We start from the raw sequence: 18,147 nt of genomic DNA, 5'->3' as shown, positions 1-18,147 counted from the left end.
TGCCTACATGCGTATGCATTGAGTGAGTGAGTGAAAGTCGCTCAGTTGTGTCCAACTCTGCGGCCCTATGGACTGTAGCCTGCTGCTATACTCCTCTGTCCGTGGAATTCTCCAGGCCAGAATACTGGGCTGGGTAGTTGTTCCTTCTCCAGGGGATCTTCTCAACTCAGGGATCAAACTCAGATCTCCTGCATGGCAGGAGGCTTCTTTACCATCTAAACCACCAGAGAAGCCCAAGAATGCTGGAGTGGGTAGCCAATCCTTTCTTTAGAGGATCTTGCTGACCCAGGAATCTAACCAGGGTCTCCTGCATTGCAGGTGGATTCCTTACTGGCTGAGCTACCAGGGAAGCCCATGTATGTGTTACCAATGCCATGAGACAGGAATGATGATTTCTGAGACTTGTATACCTGATCCTTAAGAAGACTTGCAGCTTTTACTCTTTCAGGAAAGAACCCAGCCACCAGAAGTCCAGGCTGCCCAGCTGGAGAAAGAGGCCATGTGGAGGCCAGAGGCCGCCCAGCCAAGACCCCAGTGCTCTGACTCGTGAGTGAAGCCACATGGAACCTTCCAGGCCCAGTAAAGCTGCCTGGGATGGCACCACATGGTGAAGGGGCGGGCCATCCCCACGGAGTCCTGCCACAAATCGCTGACCTGGCTGTGAGCTAGACAATGGCTGTTGTCTTAAAGCACTGAATTTTGTATTTTTTTAAATGCAAGAAGAGTGAATGAAACAGTCATCAACAATGACAGCATATTTTTAGGGTAGTTTTAAACATGATCAGGCTTCCCTGGTGGCTCAGCTGGAAAAGAATCTACCTGTAATGTGAGAGACCTGTGTTTGATCCCTGGGTTGGGAAGATCCCTTGGAGAAGGGAATGGCAACCCACTCCAGTATTTTTGCTTGGAGAATTCCATGGACGGAGGAACCTGGTGGGCTACAGTCTATGGGGTCGCAAAGAGTCAGACACGACTGAGTGACTTTCACTTCACTTCACTTAAATGTGATCATCTAACTTGAATTGTTTTTCTAATGGAAACACAGGTAAGTCATGAAACCTGCTGATCTCAAGCCTAAAACGATCAGAGGATGAAGTTATGAAATAAGGGGAGGTCCAGCAGAGCACTTAGCAGAGTGGCACATAGCCAGTATACCCCCTCCAAAAAAAAAAAGGAATATTCAATCTAAAAAGGGACATAGGTTAAAAAAAGAATGTTCAGTCTAGAAAGAGAGGTCAAAATTATTGTTTATGTCACCTTCTGTCACTTTCTCCTGACTGGGAATGACTGAAAATATTCTAATTACTTCCAGTAAGATTCAAATAAAATGTCTAGTGACCTGGAAAGACTTCTTGCCTGTCTCAGGTCATTTATATGAAGGCTCTTTTCTTATTAATCAATTACTTTTTATTTCTAGGCCTCTGACTTTTCTTCTATCAACTTCTTTAAAATGTAAGCAAAGGCATGCTAGTTCACAGGCTACAAGGTTTATCTGTTTAGAATAAGATTTAGAGCCACCTGTTTGAGCATGGAGATTTTTATGGCTTGCCCTCTTTGCCTTGTCCATGCATATTTGCTTCACTCTTCTGGTGGGCTGGGTGTTCATGGCAAGTCAGACAAAACTGACCTTTACAGTTATTAAATAGGTTCATTTTTCTGCATAAATTGAGCATATTTTCATATATGCCCACAGACCGTATCTCATGTTCTTTTCATTATTACACATCATCGAGTCATTGAGTTTTAAAATGTTTAATAAATTGAAAATCACTGTGGGATATATCCTATACCTTTACCTGTGGTTCTTTTACAAAGAAGTTCAGAGATGTTCAGACTGATCGTTAACATGTGTTTTCTGGTTGTTTTCCCCTGTTCCCTCTCTCTTTCTATTTTTAAATCTATTGATGAGAGAATGAGAGTATTTCCGTTGCAGACACACCAGCGCTCTGGGTTGTCTTTGCTCTAATATTTGCTCTAGTATCTTTGCTCACTAAAACTGGAATTTCTTCAATCAAGCAGGGACATCTTTTTTTAAAAAAAGGCTTCAACTGAATATTCTGCCAAGTCTTCTCTTTCCCCCAAATTAAATATTATTAAAATCATTAATATATTAGTGAGGCCTGTTCTCCTGTAACTTAAAATTATTTTCCACATCTCCTTAAAGCCTACCCTAATATCTCAGTTGCTAAAGAATCTGCCAGAAATGTAGGAGGCCCTGGTTTGATTCCTGGGTCAGGAAGATCCGCTGGAGAAGGGATAGGCTACCCACTCCAGTATTCCCTGGTGACTCAGCTGGTAAGAATCTACCTGCAAGATGAGAGACCTGGGTTTGATCCCTGGATTGGGAAGATCTCCTGGAGAAGGGAAAGGCTACCTACTCCATTATTCTGGCCTGGAGAATTCCATGGACTATAAAGTCCATGGGGTCACAGAGTCAGACACGACTGAGCCACTTCCACTTTAAACCCTACCAGTGACACTACTACATTACAGAGAAGGCAACTAAAGGTGGACTATAATTATCACTCAAGATAAAATGAATGACTGGGTGAAAAATCACTTCATGGTAGAGGATTCTGCATGGCAGGAAAAGAAAATAATTTATTCAAGATGTTCAGGCAACCACAAATGATACAAAGGTGACACTGTACTTGAAACAGCTCCTCCAATGAGATATTTCATAATTAGGATGGAACTTGCTTGAGCTATGCATGCCTTGAAAATGGACCAGAAAATGCCTCAGTGCATTTTACATCTTGACAGTAATCACTTGCAATATTCAGCAAGGGATGCCCAGGAGAGCCCAGAGATGTTTGGTGGTGAAGACTAACACATAATCAGTCTTTGAGAAGACAGTAAAAATCAGTGATCTGTGGTGTCTTACATGCCCAAGTCAATTAAATATGATTAATGGCTACCTGTAGGCGGGTGTGGGAGGCCAGAGTCCCCAGGGGAGAGGAGAGTACAGTGGAGGGGGCTTAGCTTCCTCCTTTATATTCTGAGAGGAGCCCCCGATTGGCTCCAGAAAGATGCTTATGAATGGATAAGAAAGGAAACATGTTTCTAGAGTAGCAGCAGGAGAGATGCAAGGCCCCCAGGAGCTGACTTCCCTGCTTCCTTCCCCAGGGCTTTCCACAGTGAGCCACATCCTGCAGGAGGTGATGCTCTGCCATGGCCTCTGCAACAGCAGCCTAGACAGTGGGCCATTCCCTCCAGTCCTGGGGACACAGGTCCGCCTCGTCCAGCTTCCTTTCTGAGCCCCACAAGACTCTGCACAGCTGGTGAGCAGGACAGACCAAGACCTGTAGGCTGGGACTATCAGTATGCCCCAGAAGGGCGAGGCGGGCTGAGCTGGCGACATCTCTACATGGAAACCGAGCTCAAGATGTTCTGGGTCCACCAGCTCTGGGTCCCAAGTGTGAGAAGAGGCACACTCACCTGTGTGGGTGGAGGCTGATGCATGAATCCCTGTGGCGAGGCAGGGGGTTGGAGGACTTGCTGGGAGCCAGAGAAGCTCCCCGTGGGAAGCTGCTGACCCGTGGAAGCGATGACGTAGCTTGGCTGCTGGGTGGGCTGAGGCAGGAGGGATGGTGGGTAGACGGGACCGGCGGGGGGCTCGGGAGTCTCCCCCGAGGACTGCCTGCTCAGGGTCAGCTGGCCGAACTGCGTGGCCACGTCCTCTCTCTGCAAGCCATCGAGAGAAACCGGGACATCAGCAAGGCTGGCTGAGGAATGGGAGGGGCACACAGAAGCAGACACAGGACACAGGCTTGCCCTTACAGGAGGCGGAGGGGGGACGGTCTGGAAAAAAATAAAGGAATTCTCTGTCCAAAACAAGAGAACCTAACAAGAGAAAATAGATTTTAAACATCTTGAGGATCAGAGATGGTCAACAGGTTGACCTGTATCTCCTTCTTTCAATGGAAAAAATGATTATTTTTTTCACTGTGGGCTCAAGACCCTCAGGATAGCACTGAGATGAAAAGGACTTGGTGGTCTATCCTAGAGGGTCATCTGGTCTACCAGCAATAGCCCACAGACTCTGCCTACTGGAGAGAGACAGAGGGACTTGTACTGCCCTTGGCTGCTGCAAAAATGAAACCAGGACTGGTGTCATCAGCAGGCTGAGTGGGATTCCACTTGTAAAGGAGTATTTATTCACTGCCTGGCCTAAGGTTAAGGGAGAATGTTCACTCTCATTGTCCAAAAGGACCTAGTACATTGAGGGGAAATGAGAGGGTTCTGGAGGACTGGGATACTAGGGGAACATCTATATCACGAGCAGAGGGTGATGTCAGTTACCATCTAGATACTGATTTTAAGGTATTTCCCAACCTTCACACCAAACTCATGTATCTCTCTCCTCCTGACTTCTAACTCAGAGGACATCCAATTCCTGCTTAGCTTGTACATGCTTTTTTATATTTTTTTGGCTGTGCATCGTGGCATATGGGACCTTAGTTCCTCGACCAGGGATCAAAACCCTGACCCCTGCAGGGGAAACACAGAGGTCTTAACTGCTGGACTACCAGGAAAAGTCCCAAGCTGGTAAACTTTTAAAAAGGGTATCAGACTGCAGGAGCCTTAAACGTGGGACAGATGACAGAAAGGAAATCATTATTTCTGGAGAGGAGTGGCAATGTCCTGGAATGAGACATTCACACACCGTGCCCCCGCTGACAGTCAGCTCAGGGCGCCCCACTCAGCATCAGTCCACTCGGCAATAGTAAAACCCCAGAACACACTCTCCCAGGAGCAACGTCATCCCCACAAGATACAGTACCAGGGGGAACTGCGGCGTTGGAGACACGGGCAGGAGTTGCTGGGGAGGAAAAGACACAGTTGGGTATTGCACGGACTGGGAGGAAGCCTGCAGCCCCTGGACAGACTGGAGGAAAGAGAAAGCTCATCAGGTCAACAGTAAGTGCTGGGGGTCCCACTGCCTCTGAAGCACACCACCGTCCCGCACAGGCAGCCTTGGTTCAGTGTACTCTGGAGAGGAGGGCCGGCCACTGATGGGAAGTCAGAGCTGGGCAGAGAGGCACCAGCCAGCCTTGGGGGAGGCTTGCTGCCCAGATAAGAAATTGTGTGTGAAACTGCTGAAAAAACTGTAAAGTACTACAGAATTTAAAGAATTTCATTTAGGTTTTTTTTTTTTTTTAAGAAATATTGTGAGACTTTTCATGATGGTGGTGGTGGTCAGATTCCCTGGCTCTAAAAATATAATCCAAAGGCTAAGAGTTGCCAGGGTGAAAATTTTTCGTAAGAAGCAAGAAAAAAAAAAAAAAAAGAAAACTGAGGTTCGCCTTGAACACTTCCCTGGACACCTCAGGTTTCTGTGGCCATGTCCACGTGTCGCCCTAAAACGGAAGGGCAGCCCTACGTCTGTCCGAGGCACAGGTGAACAGTCTTGGAATGAGCTGGTTTCTGTTCTTCCCGTTGGTAAGGCATTTCATATTGAGTCTTTGCAGACACGCACACTGCTCTGCATTGGGAATGATGACAACGGGCTGAATGGGATTGAGTTCCGTCCCCAAGTCAGGCTCCTTGACCATACAAGCAGCATTTAGATCTAAGACAAAACTTGTCATTCCTGTTCCCAAGCACCACACCTCAGCACGCAAGTCATGGTGGGGTGGATGCTCAGCTGTACCTACACTTACGAATTCAGGTGAAGTCCCATTAGTTTATCAGCCAGGGCTCTCGGTGGCCAGCGTTTATGATGGAGTTGAGTGGACAGGGGTGGTACCCATGGGAAATAGCCCCCTTCCTGACGCATCGCATCTCCGAGGCTGGCGTGACCTCTGTCTCCGCACGCCTCCCCTCCCGGTCTTCCCACCAGCTCTTACCTGAGTGACCAGGGGGCCGGCCATTTGCGGCTGGGCTGGCTGGACCTGCTGTTGCGGCTGTGGGGAGGGCTGTTGCTGGGGCTGTGACTGGGTCTGCCCCACCATCGCGCTACGCAGGGGCTGCTGGCTGGCTGGGGGGTTGTAGATGGCGGGGGTTCCATCAGGATTCACGAAGGGCTGGCCTGCAACGGGACCATACCTTGGTCAAGGAAAACTTCTCAAGCCCTCTTTGGACACAAGAACCCCTCTGAGAGATGCTCAAAATGGAACCTGAAGACAAGGACGCCACAACCTTCACCAAGGTGAAGACTTGACTGTTTAAGACTCATCTGGTTGAGCAAAATAACAGTTTAAAAAGTCCAAAGCAATTTGAGATACTGCAAATAAAGCCACCGCCTTCAGGGTGATTCGCCGAAGCTAAGAGTACCTGTGCGTACTGGCACCTGGAGAAGGAGGCCCGTGGAGACCTGTGTGTGCGGTTCTGGACCCCGCAGCCACCAGCGAGGTAACCTATACTGAGAGGTAAGGAATGTTTTGCATTGACCACTCCGCGGCATTCAGTGACTTCTTATTTACCAGTACGTTTGCTTTGCTTCCACTGGGCTGGTCACCAACTCCATCATTATCTGTTCCACAAATATATGTACAACCGGAATACACTGCAGGCATTCATTCACTTCTCCAAGTAGACAGCAGCAGGGGAGGGGACTGAGATTTTGAAAGTGATGCATAATAAACCCATCACAGAACCATCTGGTCACGGTGAAGCAAATATGCATTGTCTTGTCCTGTGAAATACTGGTGTGCTTCACTGTTATTGTTCCTGCCATTTGAGGAGTCTTTTATAATTTACCAAATAGTATCATTGGGACCTCACTGGGCCTCTAAGGAAGAAAGGTGTCATTGTGTTGTGTTTCTGAAGAGGAAAAATAGGGCCACTAGGAAGCTTACAGGAATAAGGGGTTAAAAGGAGAAGGGTAAGGGGATGCAAATAAAGAGGGGAAAGAGGGAAAGGAAGGTAAGGGAGAGAAGAAGTGGGTTTCCAATATGACAGGTGCAACAACAAGCACCTTACACCCAGGGTCCTCTCTTCAAGCACCCCACAGATGCACAATCTCATTCCACTTTATTATTTTTTATTCATTTAGCTGTGCCACGTGGCTTCTGGGATCTTAGTTCCCTGACCAGGGATCGAACCTGTGCCCCCTACAGTGGGAATGTGGAGTCCTAACAGCTTAACCACCAGGGAAGTCCCTCACTGCACTTTTAGAGACAAGGTAATCAGGGTTTGGAGGGCCCAAGCAACTTACTCAGAAATAAATGAAGCAGTAAGTGAGACGCTTAGGAAATGACTCTGGTTCATGCACCTCCCATCACACCAAACAACTTTGGTGAATTATCTAAGTTTGCATGATGAATACATGGGGCAGTGAATGAGGTTCCATGGAAAAAAAAAAACCCAACCATTAACTGAAAACTGTTCATTAACACATGAGAAGTTAGGAGAGGTGTGGGTCATGTTTCCAGGTGGAAATCACCCTCAGGACTGGTAGATAAAGACGACCCAGAATATGGGTGAAGAGGTGGGCAAAGTGCTTACAGGTAAAGAGCAATGGACTTAATTTCAACTCCTTTAGGAACTGACATGGGACTTCCCTGGTGGCCCAATGGTTAGGACTCTGTGCTTCCACTGCAGAGGAAGGTTTAGGTTTAGGTTTGATCCCAGGTCGGGCAACTAAGATTCCAAATGCTGCACGGTGTGGCCAAACCAAACCAAACCAAACAAAAACCTTCCTTTAAATACTGATGAGCCTATCTGCAGGGCAGGAACAGAGGTGCAGATGTAGAGAAGAGACTTGTGGACACAGGACGGGAAGGAGAGGGTGGGATGGACTAACAGAGTAGCACTGAAACAGGTGCATGACCATGTGTGAAACAGACGGCTCTGGGGAAGCTGGTGTGTAACAGAGGGAGCTCAACCCCGTGCTCTGTGATGACCTAGAAGGGTAGCAATGGGGCTGGTGGGAGGGAGGCTGAAGAAAGGGGGAAAATATATGCATATTTATGGCGGATTCACGTTGTTATACGGCAGAGACCTACACATCATTGTAAAACAACTATCCTCCAATTAAAAATGAATTTTAAAAAGTGAACAAATAAACACGGATGGTTCTGGAAAAAACACCTTCCTTTAAAAAGGAAATTAGGAGCTGACACGAAAGCTTTAGCATTTCTCAAATTTTCAGCACTCCCCTCAATATGTGTGTGTGTGTATATCCAACAAGTAACTTTATATGCTGCATATTCATGAACATACCTGCCAGAACCACAGAAGTTCTAACAACAGTTTCATAACCAACACAACATGGTGTGATAGAAAAGCAAATGTGCTAGAATTTTAGTCACAGAACAATGACTAAATTTAGAGGGTTTTTAAAAAAATGTTCTTCATAAGCACTTGTTTCTCTATCATTGTTATTTAATTTTAGCTATGTTTTATTGTCTTATTGTTCTTTTTCCCAAAATAACTCTTCTGAATTAAAAAAGAAGTCTGCAACCCATTTTTTTTTTTCCTGCAAAACCCAACAATTCAAGAAAGAATGAAAAAAATAGCTCAATTTACAAAAATCTACTGGCCCATTTGGGGTTCTAATCCTTTGTTCTCTCCTCCTATTTTGTATCTTAATAGGTAAGAGGAAAATTTTAGGTTCTTAACATTAAAAAAAATCATAGCAACTACATATGAAATCATTTTCATGTCAGCCTTACTCTATGCTCACACACACACATATAAACACAATCATGCAAAGGTGGAAAACAAAAAGAAAATGATCTTTACTATTTCTATGACTTTTTATTAAATTGGATTAAAAAAAAAACAAAACAAACCTGTTATTTGTGGATTTTTGGTCACACCACGTGGCATGTGGGATGTTAGTTTCCTGACCAGGGATCTAACCGATGCCCCCTTCATTGGAAACACAGAGTCTTAATTATTGGACCAGAGAAGTCCCACTATTTCTATGACTTTTGATTTACCCCAGTGAGAACAAAGGAAGTGTGAAAAATTGACCATACTTAGGGTGTAAATATAACTGTAAAGTATTTAGCTGCCAGTTTAGATTCTCTGTTTAAAATAATATTATTGTGCTGGGGACCAGAAGAAAGAAACCTCTAAATAACAACATGTGAAAATTACTAGGGCTTCCCTGGTGGCTCAGATGGTGAAGAATCTGCCTGCAATGCAGGACACCAGGTAATTCCTGGGTCAGGACAATCCCTTGGAGAAGGGAATGGCAACCCACTCCAGTATTCTTGCCTGGAGAATCCCATAGACAGAGAAGCCTGGCGGGCTACAGTCCATGGGAAGTACTAAGAATTCACTTGGGTAGGGAGAGGGGACAGGCTCTTCTGGAAAGAGAACATAGTATAAAAGGTTGATTTTTATGCTCACCAAGGAACAATGGAGAAAACTGAGGAAAATGAAAAAAGTCAAGACAAATGCCAGGGAAGAGAGCAAAAACAATTTCCTATGAGGGCCGGGAAGTGATTCTTGGTTTTCAAGTCAGGCTATGACGGCCTCTCCTTTTTCTACCTATTCACCAATCCAGATACAATTACGACTGAGTACAGACAACTAGTTTGAATGACAGCAGATGAAAACCAAAGGAGAAAGGCTCACTAGCTCTAGGACTATTCCACTTAGCAGAGGTTTTCATGTCAGAATTGCGGAAGCCTGCCCAGCAGGCCTGGCATGGGTGTTGGCAGGTAAAGAGGGTATAGTGACAGCAGTAAGCCAGGGCTGTGAGCTGAGCCAGGGCAGAGAGGAGGTTTGAATGCAGAGCATCCGCCACTCTCAAATACATGACTTGAGGTGAAAGACGTCTCCGCTCTTCACATCAACGTGCGTAATGTGCAGCCGACATTATGTTACTAATAGATAATGACTGAGCCCCTGCAAGGGACCGAGGCTCTGTTATCCAGGGAGGCAAAACAAAAACGAAAAACTCAGCAGGACCTCTCCTCATGAAGGACTTACAAATGGGCTGGTAACAAGGAAATGACTCCAGGGGCAGTTCACACTAAAAAGAAAGTAATTATATGCTCTTGGTTTCCCATACTGAAGCATGGCCTCTGTGTACCTGGCAGAAGGGTATTTAAAAGGAAAGGGAGGGCAGGATGGGAAAATATCTTCCTTCTTAGTTCTTAGAAAGTGAGCAGTCAAATGATAAAGAAGCTGGCAGTTATGGATAAGCAAAGCTTACTTCAGGTCTTGCAAAGGCATGTTTTTAGACAGCACACAAAAAATCCACGGCGCATTCAAGCACAAGGTGGAAGCAGCTCAGATAAATTGATTCTAGACGTCTCGTGAAACACAAAAAGCAGAGCGTTATGGAAACCCATGAGGAGCATTTGGAACAAACCAGCCTTCAAAGGCAGCTCAAAGTCAAGTCCTTGCAAATGGTGTATTCTTGCATCTCACGCTCCTGAACTTTAGCCAGACAAAAGCAAAGCAAAATGGCAAAACAACATACACGGACACTGACAAGGGCGTGAGGCGTGCCAATGCCTGTTGACATCTCTGGATAGCACCATGTTGGCAGAAAACTGCCAAAGATGAGCCTTCGGCTAGAAACTTCCCAAAGGAGGCTGAACCTAAGACAGCTGGAGGAAGCTGCATCTCAAGAGTCAAACCCAGGCTTGCCTGGCAGGGATGAAGGTGTGGTCCAGACATAACTCGAGCAAAGAGCCTCTGATTCCTTCATCCAGATGCCCACAGAGCAAAGAAACAACAGTCAACACAGGTCCAGAGTTAGAAATGGACCAAGTGGGAGCTGAGTCTAAAGACAGACAAAGTAAAAAGTCCTGGTTGTATTGGCGGAACTGCAAGAATGTATAATGGATGGGTTGGTTTTGGTTGCCAAATACTCAGTGTCAAGTAAAAGTCTGGTCCATTGTGCCGACAAAGTTAGTTTCATTTTTGTTTCAGTTAGCAGACAAATGATGGACAGGCACCTTAGAATTTCAAATCATTGCTTGTCTTATTCCTGCTTAAGACAGATATTTTTATCCATCATCATTTTACACATGAGGCACATTCTCAGATATATGACACCGGATGAAAAACTGCTCTACTCTCCACATCAGCATGGATGATGAATGGTAGACACTGTTTCAAAAATATGTAATTGCCGAGGACCTGTGTCTGAGCGGAGTGCCTCAGGCTACTTCATCATCCACTCCAGGGAGGCAAGAAATATAACCAAGTGTGGCTCCTCCCCACAAGCTCAGGAATGTGCTGGTAACTGGGAAATGGACCCTGAAGCAATTCACCCAAGAAGCAAAGGGGTCAGAGGCTCTGGGTTGAATACCGAAGCACCTATCACATACTGGCAGACAGGTAGTTAGGAAATGGTTAAGAAATGTAAGAGGTGTGGATTCTAGGAGGGGGCAGCAATGCCAGAGAAAGATGAATTTTGGCCCAAAGGAGGCAACTTTCCAGTTTTAATAGTAGTGTCATGTGATTAGATAGGGACTTCCCTGACAGTCGAGTGATTAAGATGTCTCCTTCCAATGCAGGGGTTGTGGGTTCAATCCCTGCATGGGGAGCTCAGATCCCACATGCCTCACAGAAACAATACTGTAACATTCAATAAAGACTTTAGAAGTGATCCGTATCAAAAAAAAAAAAAAAAAAATCTTAAAAAAAGAGAGATTAATAGCCAAGGAGACAGACTCACACACAACATACCAGAAATACACATATACACACACAGATATGATATATGACACATATGTATCTATATATGTACACATTTTTTTTCCTTTTTTGGTTATATCACATAGCTTGTAGGATCTTAGTTTCCTGTCCAGATATGCAATGTGGGGCCATGGCCGTGAAAGCATGAAGTCCTAACCACTAGACCAGGAGGGGATTTTGTGCATATTTTTAATTGACAAAAATAAACAAATTCTGGGAAAAAACAAACATCACAACTTACCTTACATCTCACCACTCATCATGGTATAGAATAATTTAGTACATTTTCCTCCTGGTCTAGGGAGAGTTTCATGTCTTTCATTTGTCAAATCACAGATGTGTGTATGGAGACTGTTCAACAGTGTTATTAGATGCTTTTCTTTAGTTAGGACCCTTTTGCAAAGGAGATATTTCAATAGCAGCTCTAAATTATTCATGCCAATGTATAAAAATTGGGACTTGGCACCAGGAAGCACTTTCTTCCCTGTTCTATAAACAAGATTATAGATGATAATATACACATACACAGGCACATCCACGCTATCATTACAAATCATTGTCCCCTAAAAAATACTCTGTTGAGCTTTTTGGAAACACTCTGCAATTTTGGTTAAAACATACCACTCAAAACTACACTTAGTGGATACTCTTGTCTACAAACCCTCCCTATCTCAATTAAAAGTGAAAGAATTTTAAACTGACAGCATCTGATCACACTTTGAACTGTGCCCAGAGTAATGGATATGATCTTGGTTTTCTTTTCATTTCCTTTATAGTGCTTACAATGATCCAGATAAAATAAAAGCAATCTAATATCCTCCTTACAAGTATCTAATCTGAAAGCTTTCAAATGGTTTTCAATAAAATGATTATGCCTTCTTTCCCCTCAAGCTTATGGCATTTTCAAAATGTCTCAGTCACACACCGTGCCTTGAGAATGTGCCATATGTTTTCATGAAAATGTCGCAATTATTCAAGTAAGTATTTTACTATCATGCTCACGCATCTCTGAATTTCCTAATTACTAGACATGTGAAAACATGGAGTCACAGCACTTTTATGAGACTCTTAACCAGCACTGCATTTTTAAATTTAGTTCAGCAAAGAAATACTCTGGAAAAATCTAAACCAAACCATAGATATATTTTGAGAAAATTCAAAAATTTTTTCCATCTCTTTCAAAGGTTTCTAGAGAAGTGACTTATTGATATCAAGCCTTCCAACCCTGGGTTTCCCAGCCCTGGCACTACTGACATCTTGGGCTGGTTAATCCTGTGGTGTCAGGGGCTGTCCTGTGCATTTTGAGATGTGCAGTAGCATCTCTGGTCTCTCTCCTTAGATGTCAGTAGGAGCCCCTCCTCCCCAGGTCATGATAATAAAAATATTTGCCATATTGCCAAATGGCCTTGGATGCATGGGAAAACTGCCCCAGGTTGAGAAGTGTCCCTTACAGAGCAGGCGTTCATCAGTCTATTTGCCCAGTGCTCTGGGTCCTCTGAGGTTATTGTGCAAGTTAACTGACCACTAGAGAAATTAAATAAGTACAAAGCAATTTAAGATGTACAAACTATTAGGTATAAAACAAACCACAAGGATACATTGTACAACATGGCGAATATAGCCAGTGTTTTACAATAACTATAAATGGAGTATAAACTTTAAAAATTGCAAAGCACTGTATTTTGCACCTGTAGCTTACATAATGTTATAGAACTATACTTCGATTTTAAGTAAGTAAAAAACAAAACCCAACAAAACCCAACAACAATGGTCATTCATCATGAAAGAAACAGCAGTCATGAAATTAGCAATTTTCCAAATCCCACCAAAACCAGCCTAACCCTAAAATTCCTGAAATATGTAAGATCCTGTCCTCTGCATTCTCTAGTCACTGCTGTTCCTTAATTCCCAGTGGTATCTGTGTGGAGTTGTAAGATGAGAAGACAGTTTATGTAGTGAAGAATCTGCTATGTGTCCAATTGAGATCTCAAGTTTCTAAAATTATCTTGGAAGTGAAAACACTTCAAACACAACAACAAGCTAACCATGGATTTAGCCTGAGAAACATCCATTTTCAATGAATACCTCACAATTTATCACTCCACAATTTCTGCTCTTAGATCCTAGGAATACATGAGGGAGACCATGTCCAGGGAAGAGAGGCCAGAGAGAAAAGTATATTTCTGGAAAGTATCTGTATTTTGATTTCCACATCAATATTGATATTGATACTGAGATACAGATTCCAGCTCTCTATAGATCTGCTCTTCCTAAAATAAGACCCTCCACCACCATTCAGGCCCCAGGAACTTTCAGACCACTGGCTAGCAAATTCAAAAGCTCAGACACAAAAACAGACATCGGACCTTGTGTCTCAGTCAAAGAGAGGTGATGAACGAACCTGTGTGTGGATTAAGGAGGATGCTTCCGGGCGGGATGCCTGTGGCAGCTTCGAGCGGAAGGAGGATGTAGCTGGTGCTGCTGGGAGCGACCTGGCCCCCCATCCCGTTCTCTGGGTAGGTCACACAGCCAGGAGAAGTGGCTGCCACGCTCGAGACCAGCGGAGTGCTCTGGAGAGGTGGATACATGCGTGACAGCGATCCTGAGGAGCCTGCACTGCTGGAGGACTCAGAACCTACCAGAGAGACATAGATCAATGAGTCATTCCACATGGAGAAGGGGAGAGGAACCACTGCTTTAAACAATCCATCACTAAAGAATCTGAGGCAACGGCTGCAGGATGAGACTAACTAATGCCTCTCCCACATTTTATTTGTCACATGTTTTTCAGATAGATCAGACTCCCAGGAAAAGAGAGATGAAGAATGAGCCCCCAGTTCCTGGCATCTCACTTACCACTAGGGTGATGAGCTGGTAAATGGTACCATAAAGCTCAGAACTCAGTGCCTGCAAATTCCTGTCTCCTCAAGTAGTGAATGATGTGGAAAGGTCTCACTGAGCTTGAGTTACGACACTAAAATGACTGGGGGACTTCCCTGGTGGTCCAATGGTTAAGAACCCCCCTTGCAATGCAGGGCACATGGGTTCCATCCCTGTTGGGGGAATGGAGATCTCACATGATGAGTGGCAAATAAGCTCACATACCACTACCAGAGAGACCACGCACTGCAATGAAAGATCTCTCCTGATTCAAAGAAGATCCCACATGCTGTTAACTAAGATCCGATGAAGCCAAATAAATGTTGTTATTCAGTCGCCAAGTCCTGTCTGGTGTCTGCATCTTTGTGGCCCCATAGACTACAGCATGCCAGGCTCCTCTGTCCTTCACTGTCTCCCAGACTTTGCTCAAATTCCTGTCCACTGTAGCCCAATAAATAAATACATAAAAGTTAAAATGACTGGGATGCAGGTTAAAATGACTGCAATTTAAGGAGAAGTCCGTGGTCAGGCAGATAGTTCTAAAGTACTAGTACTCCAACATCCATAAAGCTGAATTTTGAAAGGTTGTAGTCAGAAGTGATCTTTCCCCTCAAATGTGAGTAGAAGAACTGGCTCATTCCTTCTAATTAAGATCTAGAAAGTGCTTAAGATCTGCACCAGATCTTGCATATTTACAGAAGTCTTATTAATATGATCAAGAGATAAATCAAAGAGGTCTTGGCCGTCACGATAATGATTGATCATTCTTCAGATGACACAAGAGCAGAACCATGCGGGGATTTGTGGACTGACGATTTTTCAAATACACAGGGTCAGTGCAGAAGCCACTGAGATGGAATTCAACGCTAATCGTCTCCCTTTCCCTCCAGTGTGGACAAGAAAAGCTACATTCCAAGTCCACGAGACAGCAGCAAGCAGAGCCAGGCAGCTCCAGCGCCCTTGCCCATGGCTGTTCTTGGGCCCTGAATATTAAATCAGAGCCTCAGAGAGAAACTGCCCCAAGCCAAATTTCTACATCTGTGGATTCAAACTAATGAATGGACTGAGTGACATCACAACTTGCAAGAATGGAGTATAAGGAATTTTAAAAACTATTAGCCCACACTATTGATTTATATCATTAAAAATTCATTGTTCTGGGTCACTAAAGGTTAATACATATATAAAGAATATTTAAGATTGTTTTGAAGATTCTAAAATGTGCCCTTAAACTGGAGAACTTCTAAAATAAGTGAGAGGAATATAATGTGACTGCAGACAAAAGGGACCACTAGAGAATGTGGTAATATTTTTGTTTTTGAATACAAGGTGTGAATTTATTTTCAAATTCGAATCAAACATGGTAGAGTGGCTTAAAATCCTAAACTAAGTTATCTGAACTGAACAAGTTCAGAATTGGGCAAAAATAGTCATGACTATGTCACCACAGTGCTTCTCAGAGAGACCATTTCTTGTCCCTCAAAGTAGAGCATTATCAATGTTGGAGTGTAATTAAATTATTTTCTCATTGACTCTTTTAAGGGACATCTAAAAGTATATAAAAATAAAAGTCAAAAGTTACCCTGAATTAGAAGGATAGTGACATTTACTGGGTACGTAGTATGTGTGGACATCTTGGTAAAGCCTGTAATCTGAAGGACTGTGACCGCAAACACAGGAAGGGAAATGGGAGCAGAGGGAAGGCAGCTAACTCAAGCCAACTCATACAGGTAGATAACTACGGTGCTGGGACGTGATCCTGGCAGACTGATCTAGATTCGACCATGACCCAACACTGACCGACACCAGTGTTCTTGGTGGGGCTCTTCTGTGCTTTTTTGACTATTCAGAATGATCAGGTTTCAGGTGAATTCAAGATGGTCCATCTAACTAATGGAAATACAGTTCTGAATAATATACGGGTACATGGCAGGGTGAACTGGAAGACTGAGATTGATATATGTGCAGTATTGATACTATGTATGAAACAGGTAACTAATTGGGAATCTACAAGGATCTCTAATCAATGCTCTTTGGTGATCTAAATGGGAAGGAAATCCAAAAGAGGGGGGATATATATATATATGTATGGCTGATTCTCTTTTCTGTACAGTTGAGACGAACACATGGTAAAATAATATACTCCAGTAAAAATTAATTAAAAAAAAAACACATGGGCAGAAAAATAAAGGATCTAAAAGGAAATGTGGAAATGGTAAGAGTAGTTGTGGGAACACATGGCTAACATGTCTGATCCTGAATTCACTGCTCAGTGCAAACTATAGTGTGTGTTTGTGGACTTGTGTCTATGATGCGATGCTACAGTCCAAGTCCGACACTTAAAGAGTCAACAACAGCAACAACAGTAATAATACAGTGACACTTTCCGTCTCCAGGCGTTGAAGGTCACACACAATTGATTCCGCCTGCGTCCAGGCTGATAGGTTAGATAGAAAAACTGGGGCCTAATAAAGAATCCAGGGCCAGTCTGGGCATGTGTGTTGGTGCTAGGGACTGATACACATAGACGGATGTGCCTCTATAAAATCCAAAAGATGATTTCACCTTGGCTTTTGGAAGATGGCCACTGATCACTGATTGGCAATATCATTTCTGTCTACTGGCTAAGAAAAAGCAGCAGCTTCAATAGGAACAACGATGAGACAAGGTAAATATAGGGCCCACAGGTTAAAAGAAAGAGAAGAAGGAAAAGTAAATTCGGCTTAGACTCTCAACACTTGCAAAGATGGAACCAGCGAGATGCTTTGAAGGGCTGGCTCAGCCATGATCATGCAGCCTGGCTGGTGTCTAACCAGCTTTGAACAGTTTCTGAACATGGGTCATCCAGAATCAGGTAAAGCAGTATCCTATATATAGCCAGAATTAACGGCAGTTCTTGATTAAAAATGGATAAAAGGCACAGGAGCAGAAGTGATCAAAGTTTTATAAAAAATTAATATTTGAGAACTTTACTACTTTGGGCACTGACTGGTTTGTGTTTTCTTTTTTCAGGGACTTAGTGATAGCAACTGCAAATATTTAAGCAGTATGTCAATGTGACCAAGCGCCACGCTAATAATTCTGTATGAATTATCTAATCTACTTTGCACAGCAACGTTGCTTTGCAGATGAGAGCTGATCCTCAGAGATGCTAGGTAAATTTCCCAAGTGCAGTGGAGAAGCCTGAGTTCAAACAGAGGCAACACAATTCCAGGGACCATGCTTGAAGCCTACAGGTCACGTGTTTACACGATGGGTCATTCCAGCAAGAACCGGTGGGACCAGGGTCCTCACCAGGCCTGAGTCAAGTTCTAGGAGACACTGCTCAGAAATTCAACACTACTCACAACGGGTTGCTCAGAAGTCGGAAGTTGGACCTGGAGGGGCAGCTGGTGGGAGGTGAAGAGAGAAGATACCAGGGTGACAGCCTTAGGTGAACACTCAAGAGGGAGACACGAAAAGGGAAAGATGGAGAGAGACTGGGGCGGGGGTCACAAGGCAGACAAAATGGAAATCCAGGGAAGGGCTGGGGCAGAAAGGGAAGGGTGGGGGCGGACTCCCTTGGAGAAGGGAGTGCGCCATTCATTCCCCAGGGAGGGAGTGTTGGCTCTAGTTCTGTCAGAATTCCTTGTATTTTCCTCCGGAAGTGACTTCTTT

At 44.1% G+C, this 18,147-nt stretch overlaps 1 protein-coding gene across 15 annotated transcripts in view; it reads right to left on the bottom strand.

The window, feature by feature from the left end:
• The window catches only part of ARPP21 (cAMP regulated phosphoprotein 21), a 158,016-nt gene that overhangs the window by 51,936 nt on the left and 87,933 nt on the right, over positions 1-18,147 (bottom strand). For 11 of the 15 annotated variants that reach the window (XM_065932953.1, XM_065932957.1, XM_065932958.1 and 8 more), the window contains 4 exons: positions 14,012-14,245; positions 5,850-6,031; positions 4,784-4,888; positions 3,439-3,684 (listed from right to left, as the gene is read on the bottom strand). In XM_065932953.1, the coding sequence (XP_065789025.1) occupies positions 3,439-3,684; positions 4,784-4,888; positions 5,850-6,031; positions 14,012-14,245 (767 nt within the window). The remainder of the gene's footprint in view (positions 1-3,438; positions 3,685-4,783; positions 4,889-5,849; positions 6,032-14,011; positions 14,246-18,147) is intronic. The other 4 variants (XM_065932964.1, XM_065932966.1, XM_065932960.1 and 1 more) reach the window with 3 other exon arrangements.

The sequence above is a fragment of the Muntiacus reevesi genome, chromosome 4 (assembly GCF_963930625.1).
Source record: "Muntiacus reevesi chromosome 4, mMunRee1.1, whole genome shotgun sequence".
NCBI lineage: Eukaryota > Metazoa > Chordata > Mammalia > Artiodactyla > Cervidae > Muntiacus > Muntiacus reevesi.
Note: the sequence above shows the minus strand (reverse complement) of the source record. Positions and strands in the feature narration are given on the sequence as shown.